General features: G+C 39.7%; 1 protein-coding gene across 8 annotated transcripts in view; it reads right to left on the reverse strand.

Annotated features, from left to right (window-relative positions):
- Positions 1-3323: 3323 nt before the first annotated feature.
- The window catches only part of LOC306983499 (uncharacterized protein), a 32066-nt gene continuing 15256 nt past the window's right edge, over positions 3324-20133 (reverse strand). For 7 of the 8 annotated variants that reach the window (XM_079583960.1, XM_079583962.1, XM_079583958.1 and 4 more), the window contains 10 exons: positions 12583-12697; positions 9106-9301; positions 8707-8983; positions 6333-6513; positions 6164-6240; positions 5788-5968; positions 5347-5595; positions 4960-5131; positions 4721-4869; positions 3324-4025 (listed from right to left, as the gene is read on the reverse strand). In XM_079583960.1, the coding sequence (XP_079440086.1) occupies positions 3847-4025; positions 4721-4869; positions 4960-5131; positions 5347-5595; positions 5788-5968; positions 6164-6240; positions 6333-6513; positions 8707-8983; positions 9106-9301; positions 12583-12697 (1776 nt within the window). In that variant the 3' untranslated portion in view covers positions 3324-3846. The remainder of the gene's footprint in view (positions 4026-4720; positions 4870-4959; positions 5132-5346; positions 5596-5787; positions 5969-6163; positions 6241-6332; positions 6514-8706; positions 8984-9105; positions 9302-12582; positions 12698-20133) is intronic. The other variant, XM_079583965.1, reaches the window with a different exon arrangement.

Genomic DNA, 20133 nt, shown 5'->3' on the forward strand with positions numbered 1-20133 from the left:
TTTATACATTGTCGAGTTTCTTTAGAAATAAATAATGGACAAATGGAGTCTTTGGACGCCTCAGATGTAAAGTTATTCGCTGTCAAAGTGACGCAAAAATGAATGGGAGTCAATGGAATGCTAACAGCAGGTGAAGTTCTGCTACAATGGCGGCGCCCGCGGAGGCTTCAGTTTCCGGCGGATGGATTACCCCCTTGATTGCAACAGACACTGGGAATTAGTTACGTCACCTATTTCTTTGTTTCTTTGCTCACAGCTGATTGGTCAAACTTCAGTCTGAGATCTTGAATCCAGAACATAACCTGCCCCGGAGCAGGTTAGCCGTGCAGCGTAAGATACCATGGCGACGAACACGATTGAAGCTGAGCTACTTTCATAGTACCTAAAACCCAGGGTTGGCAGAAACTAAACTGAAACATATACATAGGTTTCTTGTATACAAACAATACCGGATGCGCGCGCATCCAAGAGGCAAGACCGCTATATGTTATGCCGAGTTCTGTAAAAGAACATTGTAATTAACGTAGATTTCGCATTGTTTGTAAATTCTTGTTGACTCAATAATAAACTGCAATTTCAGAGTTGGATCTGTTTGCTTGTGTTTCATTTGCATATTAATATAACATTATGTAAAAAGTTAGTTAGTTGACTAGTATGAAATTGTCCAACTATGCGCGCGCATCTACGTGATGACGTTGCACAGAAACCCGTGTATAATAGATCACCTAAACCGGCTTTATGGTATAGGCCCCTGGTCTTTGTGCGATATTGTTAAATTCAGGAGCGATTTGCTCGTCTCTAGGCACTTTTTTTTGCATTCCTTAATTTCAGCGGCATTGATCTCTATAGCCTTGGAAATCTTTGTGATCATGACACTGTTCCTCCGCATTTGAGCTGCCATTTCATCAAATTTTTCGTCTTGTGAGTCAAAACGAGCAGTCAATTAAGTGATGGCTTGTAGCAGAGTTGTCTAAGCGCGAGTGGTGCTTTGTGCATTCACGCGTTTGACGCGAATTCACGTCTGACACCTGAGTTGAAAAATTTGAACTTTGCCGTCAATTCGTGATAAACGGGGGCAGGCCGCTTTTTAGTTTGTAATAATATATTGTAATTTGTAACATAACTTATTTTATATGTTTGGCCTCAATAAATTATTTTGTAATACGACTAAATGCCTGCGTGAAAGAAGGAATGACATTGTTCAGCTATGTTAAATATGAATGTGACACTGTACACTTGCAGTCGTACATTTCTGAACAAGATGAAGAAAAACTCACATAATTAAAGAAGTCGTTTAACCTACGTTATAACGAGTTATTAATGTATTTTAACCTATTTTTCATATAAACCGAAGCTATAGATTGTGAATTTAAACATTTCTCGTTTTCCAGCGGCAATCGTGAGGAGGACCAGCCGAGGCAAGGCTGTTCCAGGCGGGTTACATGAGTACTGAGCGCCCGGTGATCGCCTGGATCTCACAAACCGTAAACATCAGATAAAATTTTTAAATAGGCGCTATCTTTATAAATAAACCACAGATTTGAGCTTTAAACAACTACATTCTCGACTGAACAACTCTTAAAACTTCATTTTGTGACACAATAATAGTAGTATTTTAAAATTTCGCAGCCTTTCTTGCAAACAGAACACCGCCTAGCACTTGCCCTTCCCACAAGAAGCGGATTTCGCCTCGGACGCGCGTCAATTTAGCTTCAAACGCTTGCTTTTTACTTTTACTTTTGAATGCATTCAAAATGTCCAAGCGTCAAACTACACGTGATAGATGTGAAATTGACGCTCTATTCGCATTTGGTGTGAGGGCAGCATTAGAAAATGGAAGTTCAAGATGACGGTCCATCTCCCTCGGTCTGGGGCACCATGCAAGATCTCACCTCGTGGGGCATCAATGATCATGAGGAAGATGAGGGATCAGCCCAGAACTACACGGCAGGACCTGGTCAATGACCTGAAGAGAGCTGGGACCATAGTCTCAAAGAAAACCATTAGTAACCTGATCCAGAGGAGGAATGGAAGAAGGTCATGTGGTCTGATGAGACAAAAATAGAGCTTTTTGGTCTAAACTAAAGATGGATGGGGCCATGTATCGGCGAGATCTTGGCCACCAACCTCCTTCTCTCAGTAAGAGCATTGTTAAATGGTAAAAGGACTTCATTTATATAGCGCTTTAACAGACCCATGGCCACCAAAGCGCTTTACATATTGCCTCACATTCACCCATTCATTCACTCATTCATACACCGACGGCAGTGTCAGCCATGCAAAGCGCCATCTAGCTCGTCGGGAGCAGCTGGGGTTAGGTGTCTTGCTCATGGACACCTCGACACTTGGGTCAGGTGGAACCGGGGAAAGAACCACCAACCTTCCGGTTTGTAGACAACCTACATGAACCACTGGGCAACTAAGAAGTGGCTCCGTAAGAAGTATCTCAAGGTCCTGGAGTGGCCAAGCCAGTCTCCAGACCTGAACCCAATAGAAAATCTTTGGAGGGAGCTGAAGGTCCGTATTGCCCAGCAACAGCACCGAAACCTGAAGAAGGTCTGTATGGAGGAGTGGGCCAAAATCCCTGCTGCAGTGTGTGCAAACCTGGTCAAGAACTACAGAAAACATATGATCTCTGTAATTGCAAACAAAGGTTTCTGTACGAAATATTAAGTTTGCTTTTCTGATGTATCAAATACTTATGTCATGCAATAAAATGTCTATGATAAAAATTACAGACCTCTACATGCTTTGTAAGTGGGAAAACCTGCAAAATCGGCAGTGTATCAAATACTTGTTCTCCTCACTGTACATAGTTTTTATATGTACATTTCTGTAAAACACTCTTATTTGGTGTTGTGGTATGAATAATAAAATAAACTTATGTGCTTAAATGCATCAGTAATCATACATCCTGTGCCTTTTCTCATAGCCTGTGTTTATCCTGCACTTTAAATGCCAAGCTGTGCATGACTGGGGCGGCAGTGGCTCAGTGGTTCATGTAGGTTGTCTACAAACCGGAAGGTTGGTGGTTCAATCCCCAGTTCCACCTGACCAAGTGTCGAGGTGATGAGCAAGACACCTAACCCCAGATGCTCCCGACAAGCTGGATGGCGCCTTGCATGGCTGACACCGCCGTCAGTGTATGAATGGGTGAATGTGAGGCAATATGCAAAGCTTTGGTGGCCATTGTGTCTGTGAAAGCCTGAGAAAGACCTAAGAAAGCCTGATCCCAAAGACAAACTATGAAAAAAAAGTGCGACTTATATATCAAAATTAATTCATACTGACTGAGATGAACCAAGAGAAAACATTACTGAGAGAGCGCTCTAGTTAGCGGAGTTGTTCAGAAGTGACACAGAGGAAGAATTCAATGGATTCAGTGATCCATTACACAAACTAACGTATTTTCCGGACTATAAGTCGCAGGACCAGCCAAACTATGAAAAAAGTGCGCCTTATAGTCCGGAAAATACGTTAGTGTGTGTGTTTCTCACACACTACCAATGTGTGTTTTACATAAGGTTTCTGAAGGCAACTCGCACCCTGGGTTACTAACAACGTTAGCGTAAGTTGTACAGGTGTAACAAGACGGGAACAGCTTTATGAATGTTAACATGTATATGAAACACTGAAAGTACACAAAAACCATCTTTAAAAAAAAAAAACTTTAATCGTCATAAAGTCTTGTATGCACGTTTATTAACAACGTTAGAATTGACCAAACCAGCAGTCCTGATTAGGTCTTCACTGTGCTCAGCCGTTACAGATATCTGGCCAACAGAAGCTTAGTAAGCTGGGTTTGGTAGTGCTACGTGTACGCCGGGAGTTCCTGACGCTCAGGATTCAGACCAGCTCTTGATTGAACCTTGACACATATGAGGCTATCACTTCCATCTTGTCTGGCTTTTCAAATTGGGCAGAGAGATCGTCAGGGATGGGGATCTTCTGCACCTCGGCCTCATATGGACCAGGGTCCTCAGACACCTTCTCAAAGATGAGGTCCATCAGTTCATCCACATAATCTGTAATAAAAAATAAAAAAACGTGACTACATACTTCTTGCAATTGACCCTTCGCAGGGAGTTTGATTGACAGGCGATCTGACCAATCATCATCCGCCCAAACCGCCATTTTGTCCGACAAAGCAGTCAGGAGAGTTAGTAGATTAACGTTGGAGGATTTGAACTTGAAAAACGGAGTGCACTGACGCCTTTCCGCGGTTAAAACAACATTCCTTCTGATGTTCATTCATGTTTATTTGATGCTATAAATGAACTAGAAGGAAGAGATGATCGGTTCACGAGCAGTTTTAACTGAGGCTCTACAGCGATCTGTCAGACACATTAAAGAGCCACAAAACAGTATTTATTGTTTATTTCTTTCAAAAAATTACCAAATTTGAAAGTTGAGACTTTGTTTGATATCAAAAGTAACCTGGTCTGTCCTGTCTGTCAGCGCGTGTCAGTGTCCTCTCTGCTCCGCGATGTGTTTTTCACTGCGTGAGAACATGGTGTGGCATGAGGGTGGCGTAGCTTGTCGGACATAGCAACAGTAACTAGGGGGGCAGGTCTTTGCAAACGATCATTTGGTTAATGCCCAAGTAGGCCTTTTGTACATTTAAATAGTGCATTTTATATTATTCACATGTTGTACAAGGTCTCTTTGCACGTTTTCTTGGCTTGGTTTGGTTTTTACAATAACAGCTTGTAAAACTTACCGTACGTTGGATCTACTTTCACTGGCTTCATGGAAAATTCCCCCTCCTTGGACTTGGGTAAGTTCAATCTGTATAGCAGCTCACCGGTTGATGATGTTGCTTGGGGGCGCCCAGCATTTTCGTTGAAGTGCATGGCAGCCAGGTAGAGTCTTAGGAAGAAAAATAATACTCGTGTAACTTGAATACAATGTGTATGAATTGAATTCATTTCAGTCCGGCAAAAATGATGGTGTATATACCTGCACAACGTTCCAAGAAAAGGAAATATTGCGTTCTTAGGCACAAAGTGTAAAATACTGCTGTGAAAATCCTCCAGCGACGAGGTCAGGTGGTGAGGGCTCATCTTCTCCACATCTTTTAAGATCCTCTTATTGGTCAAGGCCTTCTCTACTTTGATGAAGGCCTCTGTTCCTATGAAAACATCAGTAATACCACATATTAAATGTGTTGAACACAGAATCACTGTAAATATGAGTAAGTGGTAATGGTTAAAAACGTTCCCATCATCTAGAAATCTACATGCACAACCAGACAAAAGTTTGGAAAATTATGATAGTGTGTATAGTCTCTGTATGAAGAGGGTCCACTCAACCTTTATATTTCAACTAGTAATTGGGCAAACGCACCTGCTTTCAACCATTTGCTTTTGTCCCTTGATGTCCGTGGTGCGTGCAAACACTGGGGGAAAGCAGGGTCTTCGTGGACGTGGACATCTCGGATATGGTTTAGGATAGATGTCCACTTTGCCAGCCTCTCTGGCCCAGATGTTGATGAAGCTGCGGTCCAGTACATATGGTTTTTTATACTATGAATCCACTTCTTCAGTGTGTCACAGTCCTTGTTCTTTGATATCAGAACCAACTTTTTTGACAGTCCTAACAATACAAAAAGTGTATTTCAGTTATGCAAATATACATTGTATATGAAATACAATTTTAATTACCAAAGTCCCTCTAATATTGTAAACGATACAATGTCATCAACCAAACAAATTTTTCACAGGTGAACAGGGACCCTCTTGTACGGGTGTTGTTCCCCTTATTAAAAAAAAGAAGAGGACAGCATACCCTTTTCTATACGCCAAACATCGCAGTAGTGCTTGATCCGGGTCTCCTTCAGGAATTTCTGAATCTGAGGATGACGGTCGGTCACAATACTATTCAAAGTAACACCACGTTCCTCCAACAGAGCAAGGCTTCTCTTCAGACCCTCCATCTCCATATGGCACCTCCCAGCAACTTCATTTCTCTGATATAAAAGAAAGAAAAATAGCGTAGTTCGCCATGTTAGCAAAACATTATTTCATTCATGACATTTTTACCCATCTCAGTGTATTCAGTTTTGATAGAAGCAACTCCCATGCACACCCGAACTGCTCCCCCTTACTACCAACGGCACCGCTATTTCTCCTCTTATATTCCTCCCTGCTGACCCTCCGCTCACCTGAACCAGCTGAAGATCAATGATCATGTTGTTCCGCAGGTCCATCATCGTATAGCTGCCATATTTTGCAGAATGACCTTTGCAAATAAAATAAATCTGTTAATTTTACAAGTGTAAAGAGCTGCTTTCCCGTTATTATACACTGACACACACACTCAGAAATACACACCTGGCGAGTCAGGCCTCATGTGACCAGCTAGGATGCCGTTCTGCTGTTGGCGAATGAGCTGCTCCAGCGCGCCATCCTGCATCGTCCTCCACCTGTACACGACGGCAGGCTCGACGAATCTCCGCGCAAGTCTGCGAAAGGTGGTGTACTTGTACAGCTGCAGATTCATTGCCTGGAAGATCTGAGGTCAGACAGGAGAAGAGGATAAGATATATTCATCAACACCATGATCTGTATAAAATATTAGTGGTGCGGGAAAAAATCTATTCATATATGATTCGCAATTCATTTTCTATTCACAAATTTCAAAAATCGCTTTTCTAAAGTGTTGCACTTCTTTAACTTCGCAGTACTACTTTAAGTTACTTACAATTATTAAGGTTAATCACAATAAGCCGTGGAATTATGTCAAAATGCACATCGTGGACTGTGGAGTAGCTATTCGATGTAAACAGAGTCTGTTATGTCCTAAGGTTATGTCCTACGAAAACAAAAACAAATGGGAGAGAAAAGGATGTGTAACTATATCTGTGCATTAATTTTTAAAGTGACAGCAGCCTCATAAACTGTTGCCATACGTTTCATTAATTTTAATAAAAAAAATTCTCATCTTCACTATGAATCAATTTATATTGAATTAACACAGTGAAGATTATACATTATGTTAAAGGGGTGGTTGATTATGATTTCACTTTTCTAACTGTAGTTAGTGTGTAATGTTTCTGTTTGATCATAAACAACATATGCAAAGTTACAACGCTCAAAGTTCAAAGCAAAGGGAGATATTTGCTTTTAAAGAAATCGTTTTTTAAGGACTACAACAAACGGCTGGTAGGAACTACACGACATTCCTCCCAGGTTAATGACATCACAAACCCTAAAATTTACATAAACCCCGCCCCCGGGAATGTGATTTATAGATTATCATGACAGAATATAATAATCAAGGACTAGAAGATAACTACACATAAGCTACATAAATTCATCAACTAACCGTTCAGAAATGTCCTGTTGCATTCTATATGTTTCCACTTCTTCTTGAGTCTCTCCATCTTTGTCTGACTCATGTCTGGCTAAAAGTTTTTGAAATTTCCACTGCATGTGTGTGTGAGGTAAAAGGACACAACCTCTTGAAGCTCCGCCCCCTGTGCCAGGAGCAGCAGCTCATTTGCATTTAAAGGGACGGACACAAAAACGGTGCGTTTTTGCTCACCCTCAAAAAATGACAATTTTAACATGCGATATAAAAATATCTGTGGGGTATTTTGAGCTAAAACTTCACACACACACTCTGGGGACATCAGAGACTTATTTTACATATTTTGAAAAGGGCATTACACCACCCCTTTAATTTTTTTACATTTCATTATTCAATGTTGGTAGTAGGGCAGTTAAATAAACCTATGCTACGGTACCTGAAAAACCTAAAGTTTATTTAATTTGTTTATTTTTTTCTATTGTATTTGTCCTATTGTTTGTAATTTGCTTCTTTGTTTCAATTTTTAATATATAAAAAATAAAAGCTTTATTACAGAAGACCGTGTGATATGATTGTAGTCAGCTTAAAGGACATTTGTTTTATAATATTGGGTTGACTAAAACGGGAAGAAAAACTAAATAAATGTCAAGGTTCACATTTAAAGGAGAACTCCGGCGCAAAATGAACCTTTGGTCTAATTACACATTGTTACCTAGTCAACCGTTATCTGAGATTTGTTTTCATGATTATCGAATGTAAATAGTTTTATCTCTAAATACAGTTTAGCCTATAACGCTAGTATAACGCTAGTATATGGGGCATTGAGTAATGACAAATAAAAATCGCTTGTTAATACCACTAACAAGGCTCAAAATAGCCCCACACTAACACGGTAGCATAATGAGGGTCCCTACCTTCAAACCGAAGCATTGAGAACTTTGACAGTGTCCAGACAGTTTAATAAGAAGATATTTTATACATACAGTCAACTTCGTGTATACAGGCAGAAGCCATCTTTGAAAAACAGTCTCTATCAGTCGATCTCCGAACGCCGATCCAAATGCGCTGAACTGTGTTGAATCTCATATGGTCCAGCGCATTTGTATCGGCGTTCAGAGATCGACTGATAGAGACTGTTTTTCAAAGATGGCTTCTGCCTGTATACGCAAAGTTGACTATGTATAAAATATCTTCTTATTAAACTGTCTGGACACTGTCAAAGTTCTCAATGCTTCGGTTTGAAGGTAGATGAAATGAAAGAATGCCCCTTAGCTGTTCTACATCCACTGTAAAACACGGCTTCAAGGGGCTTATTGCTTTTATAAAACACAAACATTTTCTCCACTTATATGGTGCATTGTAATATTCAATACACAGTTGAGTGTTTGTCATTACCTTTTGGAGTGTGAAGAAAGAGGCACCTGAAGTGTAAACTGCGGCAGTGAGCTGGAGGTTCCCGGCAGGAATGGACCCAATGATCGGTTGACTGCTCCACGTCCGGGAGAAAGCACAATGTGTGCAGTTCTGCTCCACTCTGAGGAACGTGCCCATGGTCCTGGTCTTTGGGCTCGAAGCGCGCCCACACCTCGGGCACACCTCGAACAGCTCCAGTAGACACTTCTCATACACAATGTACTTTGATATCTTGTGGATCGGACTGGACGGTTCAGTTCTATCAGAACAGAAAACATTTCACAGGAAAATAATCAATTCACACTGTGCTCGAGCTGAAATTAATAGAAGATTTGTAGGATTTTTATCCTAAATGATTATGACAAATATCATGTAACTCACATCACATCTGTGGTTGAAGTGAGCGAGTGTAGAGGATCATAAGTGACATCATGTGGATCTTCAACGATCATAGACGAGCCCCGTTCAGAAAGCTCGTCCTCCTCATCCAGGTCCAAGCGGGGTCTCTTGCGTGACGGTCCTGAAGCTCTGCCCGCTGAGGTGTCGCCGCCAACATCGGTGCAGGACACAGCGCCACCTTTGATCGTTCAAAACAGGCATTCAGTGTCATCTTATGACGCATCTATTTTGCCAACATTTGACTCAATATTAACACTTACTATTCTCTCTCTCTCTCTCTATAATATATATATTATACACACACACTGTATTTTCCGGACTATAAGTCACACCTTTTTTTCATAGTTTGGCTGGTCCTGCGACTGTGGAATGAGATGTGGAATGAGATCGCGGGAGCTTGGTGAACTTGCTGACCGGTAACTTGTTGGACTCGCTGGCTTTTGTTAATTTAGCCTATTCAGGCTCCCAGGTATATGCTTTTTATGCTATATTGTGTAGGGTCTCCCGCAGAAAATGTGTTAATTAAGGTGTAACTGTGTAACTTAACTTAACTTTGTGTTAGCCTATGTGTCGCCATACACATCAGCATAAATGCTCCTGATAAATGATTTGTTATTAAAGCATTAACATTCACAATCCACTGTTAATTTTACATAAAAGCAAGCAGGCTGCGTGCATGGTTTGCCATGACTGAATGCGCGCTCCCTTAATAATTCCTAAAAAGCTGACATCAGTTCATCGCAATCTCATACATCAATGTTATTATCAATGAAGCTGACTGCATAATGAATCTTTCATAATATCTTTTATAATCCGAGGATTTGCCAGCATGCAGAATTCAGCACTGAACAAAAAGTCAGTTTTGAGCGGTGAGGGGATTCTATCTTAAATGCTTCTGATTGGCCATTGCGATCAAGAAATCAACACATATGTCTGTGATTGGCTACATCGCTCAACGCTGCAAACATGTTACAAATAGAAACTCTGGCCTGTAAATCGTTTCTATTTTGTTTTTGTTCTTCTTGTTGCTTTTCTGCAACAGATGAATAACAATTTATTAGTTTTTATATGTTTTATTCATAGATATTTCTATTTAATAGTTTTATTCTCCCACAGCCCGCACACACAGATTGCGTGCATTAGGCTACCGCCCGCGCTCGCACTCAGCCATCAAATCTAGTCCCACGCCCCACGTCTCTAGATCACGGGCCCGGCCCGAGTATAGCGGCAGGAAATATCGGGCTCGGGCAAAGAATCTGAGCTCTAAACAGGACAGAGTGACACGGCGGATATCGCTCATATACATTTTTTTGATGACGTAGTTAAGGCGGCAGGCGTGTGTTGCCTACATTTGATGTTGTGAAGTTCGGTCTGGACTGATCCGTTGTGGAGCAACTATGCTCGAACCAGAGCTGTTCGGACCAATAAAATTGTCAGGGCGGGCTTTATACGATTTTTTTAATTAAATTTTTTATTCAAGAAAAAATCAAAACAAACAATAGAAATACAATACATTTCAAATGCTAGGGGGAGGTACAGACAGTATTATAGGAATACTTTAAAGAGTGTACATGCTTAATAGCTTTTTGTTTCTTCGAGGGCAATATTGACTCAATATAAAGCTTCACTTCATTTTTAAATGCAACAAAACATGGCTTTTCCCCTGAAAATTTGCATTTATGAATGTGAAATTTAGCCATCAAAATAAAAAATTAATAAAATAAGTGCGGGGTTGTTTATCTTTTGAGTTTACAATACCTAGTAGAACAACTTTCCACAGTAATGTAAAATTTTCATCAACATTTCCAACAATGAAATAAAGTACATTTTGCCAAAAAAAGAGACGCATAAGGGCAGTGCCAAAATAAATGACCAGCTGTCTCTGGCTTCTTTTTGCAAAAACTACAACTTTCATCAATATCTTTTAAAATGTGGTTAAATAGTGTTTAGCATGGTGTATTCTATGAAGGAGTTTAAAAGTTACTTCTTTAACCTAGTTTGTTAAGAGATAGTGATTGGGTAGAAGCCAGACTTTTTTCCAGTCAACATCACTCACAAACTGACTCCAGTACGCAATAACATTTGGTCTTGAAACAACATCTTTCTGGAAAAGGGCTCTTATTGACCCATTACAATTATAATGACAGGAGAAACATATTTTACCTACAAGGGATTGATTTGGTGAGAGGGGTGGAAATTGCTGGTAATTAATCTTTTTTGTTGTTTAAATAACATACATATTTTAGAAGAAATTGCTCCAAAAACAGCTGCAAATTCCCTTGGTGGTATAGGAATATTATATTTGAACATGAATTCCTCATAAGTAAAAAGAAGGCCATCTGAATTAAATAATTGGTCTACCAAAACAATATTATTTCGAAACCAATTTTCAAAGAAAATAGTTTTATGTTTGAAAAGAATGTCCTTATTATTCCAGATAAAGTATTTGTGTGGTGAAAAGTTGTGTTTGTAAATTAAACTCCATGCTAGAAAAGCTTGACGATGAAATGCAGAAAGTTTCACAGGTATTTTGTTAATATCAAAATTGGAAACAAGGAACAAATTTATGCCACCCAGACCAGATAAAATATGGAGGGGAATTATATTCCAAATAGAGACTGGATACGTAACAAGTTGTCTAATCCACTTGATTTTAAATGTATTGTTTAATGTACCAAAGTTCAGGAAATTGAGACCACCATTTTCATACGAGTTCATTAATACTGATTTTATTATAATGATATTATTATAATGCTGCATCAAAATTATAACAAATAAAGGCTTGAAATATCTCACTTTGCATGTAATGAGTCTATATAATATATTAGTTTCACCTTTTATTATTGAAATAATGTTCTGCTCGCCAGGTCTTTGTGCGATGTTCAATTCAGGAGCGATTTGCTCGTCTCTAGGCACTTTTCTTTGCATTCTTTAATTTCAGCGGCACTGATCTCTACAGCCTTGGAAATCTCTGCGATCATGATTCATGACACTGTTCCTCTGCATTTGAGCTGCCATTTCATCTCATTTTTCGTGAGTCAAAACGAGCGGTCAATGAAGTGATGGCTTGTAGCAGAGTTGCATTAGTGATGTCATCATCGTAGGACCGTAATTTTTTCAAGGTGTTTGCTTTAGAAGGGGTTAAATGAGACGAGTCACGATGTTTAACTGTAGGATCGGTCTGTACCTCCATTGAATCGACTGAGAAGAGCTGGAGCTTGCTGAGAAGATTCCCGCATTTTGAGGACACAAAATACACGCGGAGTGTTTCAATTATATTTTAGGTAGGTGTAAATGAGACTTTGGGAGATTAACAAGGCAGCTCGGCACCAACACACGTTCAGCCCGCCATCTTAGCCGGAACTCGTATCAGACTCGTATTCTGACTAGAACCTGCGTTTGACGACGTCAGGGTAGATCAGCGTCTGCTAAATGACTGAATGTAGATGTAAATCAAACCTGTGCTTCTGAAAGGAGGTCTGTGAGTCTTCATAGAGTGCTGTGTGCCACATGAGCGGGTGATTGGTTGATCCGTCTGGCAGGCCACATCAGCAAACCGCACAGATGTGCTTGCCTAAACCCCAATGCAAACAATAATCAATACATGTTCTATCACACTACACAGTGCATACATAATTATAAGTATTTATAACAGAGTCCTTTTTTTTTTTTTTTTTTACCAATATAGTTCTTACATTTTCATTCACATATCACAAGGTCTGTTTGTGCAAGCATAAAGTAATAGACAGAGCGTGTGGAGGCTAACGTAAGGGAAAGTGGAGCTGAACCTGAACCGACATATTGCTTTACTTAAAAACAGCGTCGTTTCTAGGTTTTAAAAATCTTGAGCCCGAAACATCAAGGGCTGGTGGTAAGATCACATGATGTGCAAGAACAATTTTTTTAGTGCAATATTGTTAAACAAAAAGTAACACAAATTAATCATACAGTATGTAACTTTATTTACATCTCTCAATTAAATTAATTCAGTTTTGCCTCATGTTTCTAACCCCTCTATCATTTCAGTGTTGGAGGTAAAAAAAAATATTCACAATCAGTTACTCCAGGTAACATATATTAACAGTGCAGTTCTTTACTAGTCTCTCATCTGCTCTGTCATTGTTGTCGCTGACGTTTCTCATCTTTCTTATTAGGGCTGTGCAAAAAACTAGATTTTTCGATTAATCGTTTTTATTTTTTAATGTGGTCGATTCAAAATCGATTCTCAAAGACCACAAATTGATTTTTTTCCCCCCATATTTTTTATTTTTATTTATATCCATCACTCAAAAGCCAGTATTAGTTTTCCTACATTGTTCATAGGCTTGCAGCCTCCATGTTACAGCTAATGCTGAGAGATTTTATGTTTGTTTTATCTTAGACATAAAATAACCTTATCCTGTTTGATAAATTGTCAAATCTTCAGCATAAATGTTTCATCTTGCATCAAAATCCTGTCCATTGTATGCATTTGAAATTTAAAGTTGGCTTCTGTTTTAAAGTACCCAAGTGTACCTAAAATAAAGAGTTTAATAAAAAAGAAATAAAGAGCCACAACCCTGTATATTAATCAACCACTTGTAAACTTATGTTCACTGTTCTTTTTTTATAGATAAAGATTTGTATTAAATCTATATTCATTGAGTCGAATCGGGAATTGAAATCGAAAACAATTTATAATCGAAATCCGAATCGAATTAAGAGCTTGTGAATCGAAATCGAATTGGAACATCTGAATCGATACCCAGCCCTACTTCTTATCCATCTTTCTGTCCTCATCCTCCATTTCTTTGAAGGTGGAATCATCTGAGAGTATCTCCGAGACTTTAACAAAACGGTCAATTACCATGCTAGTGTCTATGCTGCTGAGAACCTCTTTTTCTATTGACAGAACAGCCAAATGATTGAGTCTTTTACGGCCTAACCCATGTATGTAGACGGAGCAATGCACTAAATGATCGCTCACAACGGGAACTGCTGACAGGTATTGTAAGTGCTGCTTGAAGAACCAAGCTCAGGGTGGGAAACATGTCGGGATCAAGGAGTCTGTAAACACTGGCAATTGTTAGATAGCACCCTCTTTCTTATTTTATGCCAGGAACTGTTTTGCTACCAGCATCTCCTCTTTACAAAGTCAAATGTTGAGAAAGTCATTGAGAAAATGATAACTAGCCGCGTTTCCATTACCCTTCAAGTTGCGCAAATTGGAATTGCGAATTGTATCGCAAAAAGTTTTTACGCTCGCATGAGGTGGTTTTTCAGGCAATTCGAAAAATAAATATTTTGCAAAGCTGCAATGGAAACAGCTTTTGCGCATTTACAGTCACCTGACGCAGAGGATGCGGTGTGTTTGGACAGATTACGAGACAGAGTTATTAATTAAATTAATAAAAGACAAAATAATTACAGGAATACTGGATTCTAAACATAAAAAAAAAAAATGCCACAAACAAGACCTTGAAGCAGATACGAGTGAGAAACACCACTCCTCATATGTGCTGCTCACAGTATAACAGTCTTTCCTCACCATTAAAGATTGGATAACACACACACACACGTCTTCTTCCATTAATAATAATGGCCAGTGCAGCGGCTGGGATATACATAAACCTACCAATGTCCGTCGCCATGATTTTTGTAATGATTCATCGCGAGATGAAAAAAATTACGTTTATTCGCATAACATCGGTTAATGGAAACGGCGCCATTTCACAAGTTTTTTGATGACATTTAGAAAAATCTTTCAAGTTGTGCAAATCTGTAATGGAAACATGCCTAATGAGAAAGTCATCAGTTGCTGGATTACAAGCCTGAATGCCCTTAATGAACTTTTCTCCAACACCAGAAAATATTTTGCTCAGCTCACTTATGCAGTCAAGACATGGGTACAAAAGATGTTAAAGGTTGCCAGTATCACAATAATCACATGAAGCCCTTGCACCCAGAGTTGAGTCCACTGTGTAATCATCCATCCGCCTCTGCTTACGTCAAATCAAAATGTATTTCTATAGCAAATTTAAAAGCAACAGAGTTGCACCAAAGTGCTGTACAATAAAACATTGAGCATACAAAAAGAAACCATGCAGCATACAAAATATAAACATTAAAATGTTTTAATAAAAAGTAAAAATAAAAACCTTTAACTAATCTAATCAAAAGCCAGAGAGAACAAACACGATTTAAGAGCTGATTTGAAACTGGCTAATGAGGGAGCACATTTAAGGGCAGACTGTTCCAGAGTTTGCAGAAGAGAAAGCTCGACCAGGCTTAGCTGTACAGCAAGAACGCGGGACAGGTAAGAAAAGCTGATTACCAGACCTAAGTGTTCTTTAGGGAGAGTAAGAGACCAGAAGGTCACTAATGTGTTTTGGTGCAACAGCCATTTTAAAATCAATTCTGAACTTTACAGGAACCCAATGTAAAGTCGCTAAAATGGGAGAACCGTGATCCCTCTTTTTTGAAGAAGTCTCGCTGCAGCATTTTGGACAGTTTGCAGGCACGAGATCGCAGTTTGAGGGAGGCCACAGTACAGGGAATCACAGTAGTCCAGATGTGATGTTATGAGAGCGTGGATTACGGTCTCCAAATCTTTCGGAGGTAGAAACTTTTTAATTTTGCAGCCAATCTCAGATGAAAGAAACTGCCCTTTACCACTGTAATGATTTGTTTCCACGCCGGGGACCAGACAGGGTCTCTGAGATATATTGGACTCACGGATGATCTTTGTCTCCTTGTAGAGCTGTTCTGCGGTTTCTTCATCGCTCCGCATTAAAGGGGTGGTTAAGTATGATTTCACTTTTCTAACTTTAGTTAGTGTGTAATGTTGCTGTTTGAGAATAAACAACATCTGCAAAGTTACAAAACTCAAAGTTCAAAGCAAAGGAAGATATTTGCTTTTAAAGAAATAATTTAAGGACTACAACAAACAGCTGGTAGGGACTACACGACATTCCTCATGTGTTAGTGACATCACCAACCCTAAAATTTACATAAACCCCGGGAACACACGTCGGGAGCAGCAGCTCATTTGCATTTAAAGGGCCAAACACAAAACCGTGCGTTTCTGCTCACCCTGGAGGAAGCGACAACTCTAACATGCTATATAAAAATATCTGTGGGATATTTTGAGCTACACACACACACACACACACACACACACACACACACATGCTTGTGCACACACAGATTCTTTCTGGAGATATTTGTGCAGATAGCAAACTCTTGAATATCACAAGCATGTAAACACTTGAAGACCTGGACAGTTTTGACAACAGTCCAACTGCTATGGGTTTGGCAACTTTTTCCAGGCAACTTAAAGCAGTTAGATTTTCTGGCATCGAGCTGGCATCCCCATCTAGTTTTACAGAGCTGGACAAATTCACTGTTTTCTAAACCCAGTTGTGCCTGTGTGTGTGTGTCACAATGATTGACTACTGAAACACTAAAGAAAGAATACACATTACCAATGTTTATATCAGGCAAATATAAATGTCAGGAAACCCGATTCCTGGCCATTTAAAAGTCACAAAATGTCAATAGACCCTTTTCACATTTACGGGTTTCTCACAAGCAGAAGTCGCCATAGTTGGGTAAACTTTTATAACGGTGAATGAGAGAATACATGAATATGTATAACAAACAAACTTTCGAATAGACATTCAAAGGGTAATTATTAGTCTAAAGTCAAGATAACTCTAATTCCTTAAGTTAATTAATTCTGCCTGGGGTTAATGCGTAAACTGGAACACCAATAAAACTTCATTTCAAACAGGCTGAAAGTGTGAGCATATTATTAATTTGTTGGAGACATAACCAAGAATACAATTTGATTTACATTTACCTCTCAGTTCAGACATACCATTACCATATTACCATTAATCATTCACTATAGAATTATACAAGCGCAATTACACCATGAAGTAAAAAAAAAAAAAAAAATCAAATTTCAGGGTTGTAAAAGGATGACACTCTAGTCTAGCGTTTTGTTGTCCCTAACCTCTGACATTAATAAGTGCATGTCCTCTTTGTTTTTGAATGTCACGATGTGATTGTGCACGCTCTCACGACGAAATGCACATGCGCGGGCAAAACTGCTGTGGGGTAAAACCATAGACAGTAAAAGAAAGGGTAAAACTGTAGGCTTGTTCGACTTGAACCGGCACTGCACAGACCGATCGGTGAATGACATCAAAGTACAGCGAGAGCGATTAGAGAGCTGACGCTCCTTATGCTTTTGAATTGCTCTCGCGTTACTTTGATGTCACAAACCGATCGGTCTGTCAGTAGCCAAGTTTACATCCACTTGTCAATCGAATTATCTGAAGTTCGGTAAAAAAAACGCATGCGAATAAAGCTGGTGAAAGTGTGTTTCCATAGCCTGGCAAGCCAGACTTACATCAAGATGTTTAGTCTGGCAACTCTCCATAGACGCGGCTTAATCCGAGGGCCGGGATAAACGGTTGTCTTTCAAAATCCCTCTGCACGCAATAGGATAGCGCTACAACAACCAACCAGAGCAACGAAGAAGGTGACGTAGTCAGAGCGGCAAAGATCCGGTCCAGCAAAACTCCGAACACTTCTTCCTTTTTTAAGAATGACTTAAGTGCCGTTCTTTGCTCTTTTCTTAAAGAAAAACTTAACTCCAAGTCCTCCAGAGTCGCGGCCAAAGCCGATTCGAAAGAATTTTCAAGTGGCAGCCGTCGCAACTCTGTCGTCATATGTTAAGCCCGCCCCCGCCTACTCTATACACGACGTGATTGGCCTGACCCAATTTAGGTTTTTGCAGCTAGAAGGTCTATGGAGAGTTGCTAGACTGCCCTGGCTGCAAAATACATTTTGCTGCCGCTAGGGTGCATCTAGATTTCTAGGCTAGTGTTTCCATCCAATGGCTTTAAACTTTAAAGAATAAAAACCTGTGCGTAATGACGTCACATGCTGTTTTGCGATCAAATTGGTATATCGAATTGATTTAAGACATTTTAAAGTGTTTCCATTCATTTTCGCACTGAATCGCACAACATTCAAGCCAACATTTTGCGAACAAAGTTTTGCTAGACAAAATGCAATTCATTATTTATTCTGCAAATAACGTTTCCATCAGAGTTTATCGCATAAGCCGTATATCGATCAAGATAAAATCCGATGAGACCGAACGCATTTCATTTGAGTCGATATTCATGAAATTCAATCGAATTTTACTGTTTCCATAAAGCATTTTTCATTCGATATCACTTAATTCGAAAAAAACCTGTGGATGGAAACATAGCTATGCAGTGCCGGTTCAAGTCGAACAAGCCTGTGGCTCTGCAGTCAGACCCTTCTCGGATAGGCTGAAATCACTCACGTGGTACGTGACGTATCTCTCTCTGCGTGTGTGTGTGTTGCCCCTGTGCGGGGGACTCGGGAGAGACAGATCTCAACAATCACCACCACCAGTCATCGACAGCTCCGAACTAAGATTAAACAACCAATATTTACTTCGTATCAAATTTCCCCCAAACTCAGGGGCCTGTTCCAGGCCGAAAACATTCGGGGCTAGATTTAAATCGTTCGGGACTCGAGCTCCTACTGATTAGTCCTAGTGACTGGTTCAGTCTGGCACCCAATTTATCTGGTCATCGTAGGCAAAAAAAAACAATGTTATCGTTTACAATTACAGTCTTATATTCAGTCATTTTAGAGATTTTAAAATGTTTATAAATACTATTAGTTAATGAACTAATAATTCATTATTTTGCCTAACTTAGCAACATGACAAACTGAGTTACCATCACAAAATAATCTTTTTTTATATTTGAAATAGTAATTTTTTCCAGGATTATATTACTATTACGTTATTATTATTCCTCACAGCGTCGCAAGACGACGTAAAGTACATGATTCTAAACTTGAGTTTTATCGAGCTGATGTGGGTGTTCACAGGTTAGCGTTTCAATAGCGCGCGGCCGCGCACTCTACGTAGATGTGTTCACATTAGCAGATAATGAGTTGCCATGAGAACGACTGACATCTCTTAGCCTGGGTGCCAGCCCGAACCCCGCCCACAAAATTTTTTGGTCGGGAAGTTCGGTCTGGACTCTATCCGTTGAGGAGTATTATGCTCGGCTCCCAGAAGGCCGAGCCAATCAAATTGCCAGGGCGGGCTTTAATCGATGATGGACAGATGATCTGCGTTACGTAATCACCATGTCATCAAATAGCGGTTGGGTTGAATTGGTTTTCAACAAAGATGATTGCAGCTGGAGAATTTAGATGTTTAGATTCCGCTATCGCGTCTGTTATAAAAGAAATCGACAGTGCATTAATTTTAAAAGACGATCAGAGAACCGCAATCAAGGCATTTGTCGATCGGAAAGATGCGTTTCGGCAAAAGTTTAATTTATCAGCTGGCTCCGATGGTCGCTAAGAAGATGGGACGCAATGAAAACCAATGGAAGGGATGGGCTCACGATCTCTTTACTCTGAAGCCTCAGATGAACACGCTTCTTCAGCCTGGTCTCTTTCGTCGTCTTTCTATTTTTTTAAATCAATCAAGTCGCTATAAACCGTGTTATAAAGTTGACAGGGCTGACAAATGCGAGAAGATTTATTTGCTTTATTGTCGAGATCTAATCCTAAACGGAGAACTTGTTCGTATACACATACACCTTTTGTATTTCTCACAAAAATGCTATTCGTGCTTGTAAGTACTCCGCAAATTCTTAAATTCTTTTTACAACAATGGCAAAGATTGTTTACACATTCATTTACTAGGCTACTTCTTCCAGCGTGCGTGCAGTTGAGCTTTGTTGACAACTATGCGTCGCTCAACATACGTCAGTTACTGCGTTGCTCTGATTGGTTGTAGGTCTATCCAATTGAGTGCAGTTTTTTTTTTTCCTGGTTCGGTTAAGACACGCCTCATAATCAAAGCCCTATGGAGCAGCACCAGACTCACATTCTGCCTACAATATGAGTATGACGAAGTCAGGCTAGACATCTCTATCTTTTCATACAGATTACATAAAGAAT

This window comes from Phoxinus phoxinus (assembly GCF_949152265.1).
Source record: "Phoxinus phoxinus genome assembly, chromosome: 16".
NCBI classification, from domain to species: domain Eukaryota; kingdom Metazoa; phylum Chordata; class Actinopteri; order Cypriniformes; family Leuciscidae; genus Phoxinus; species Phoxinus phoxinus.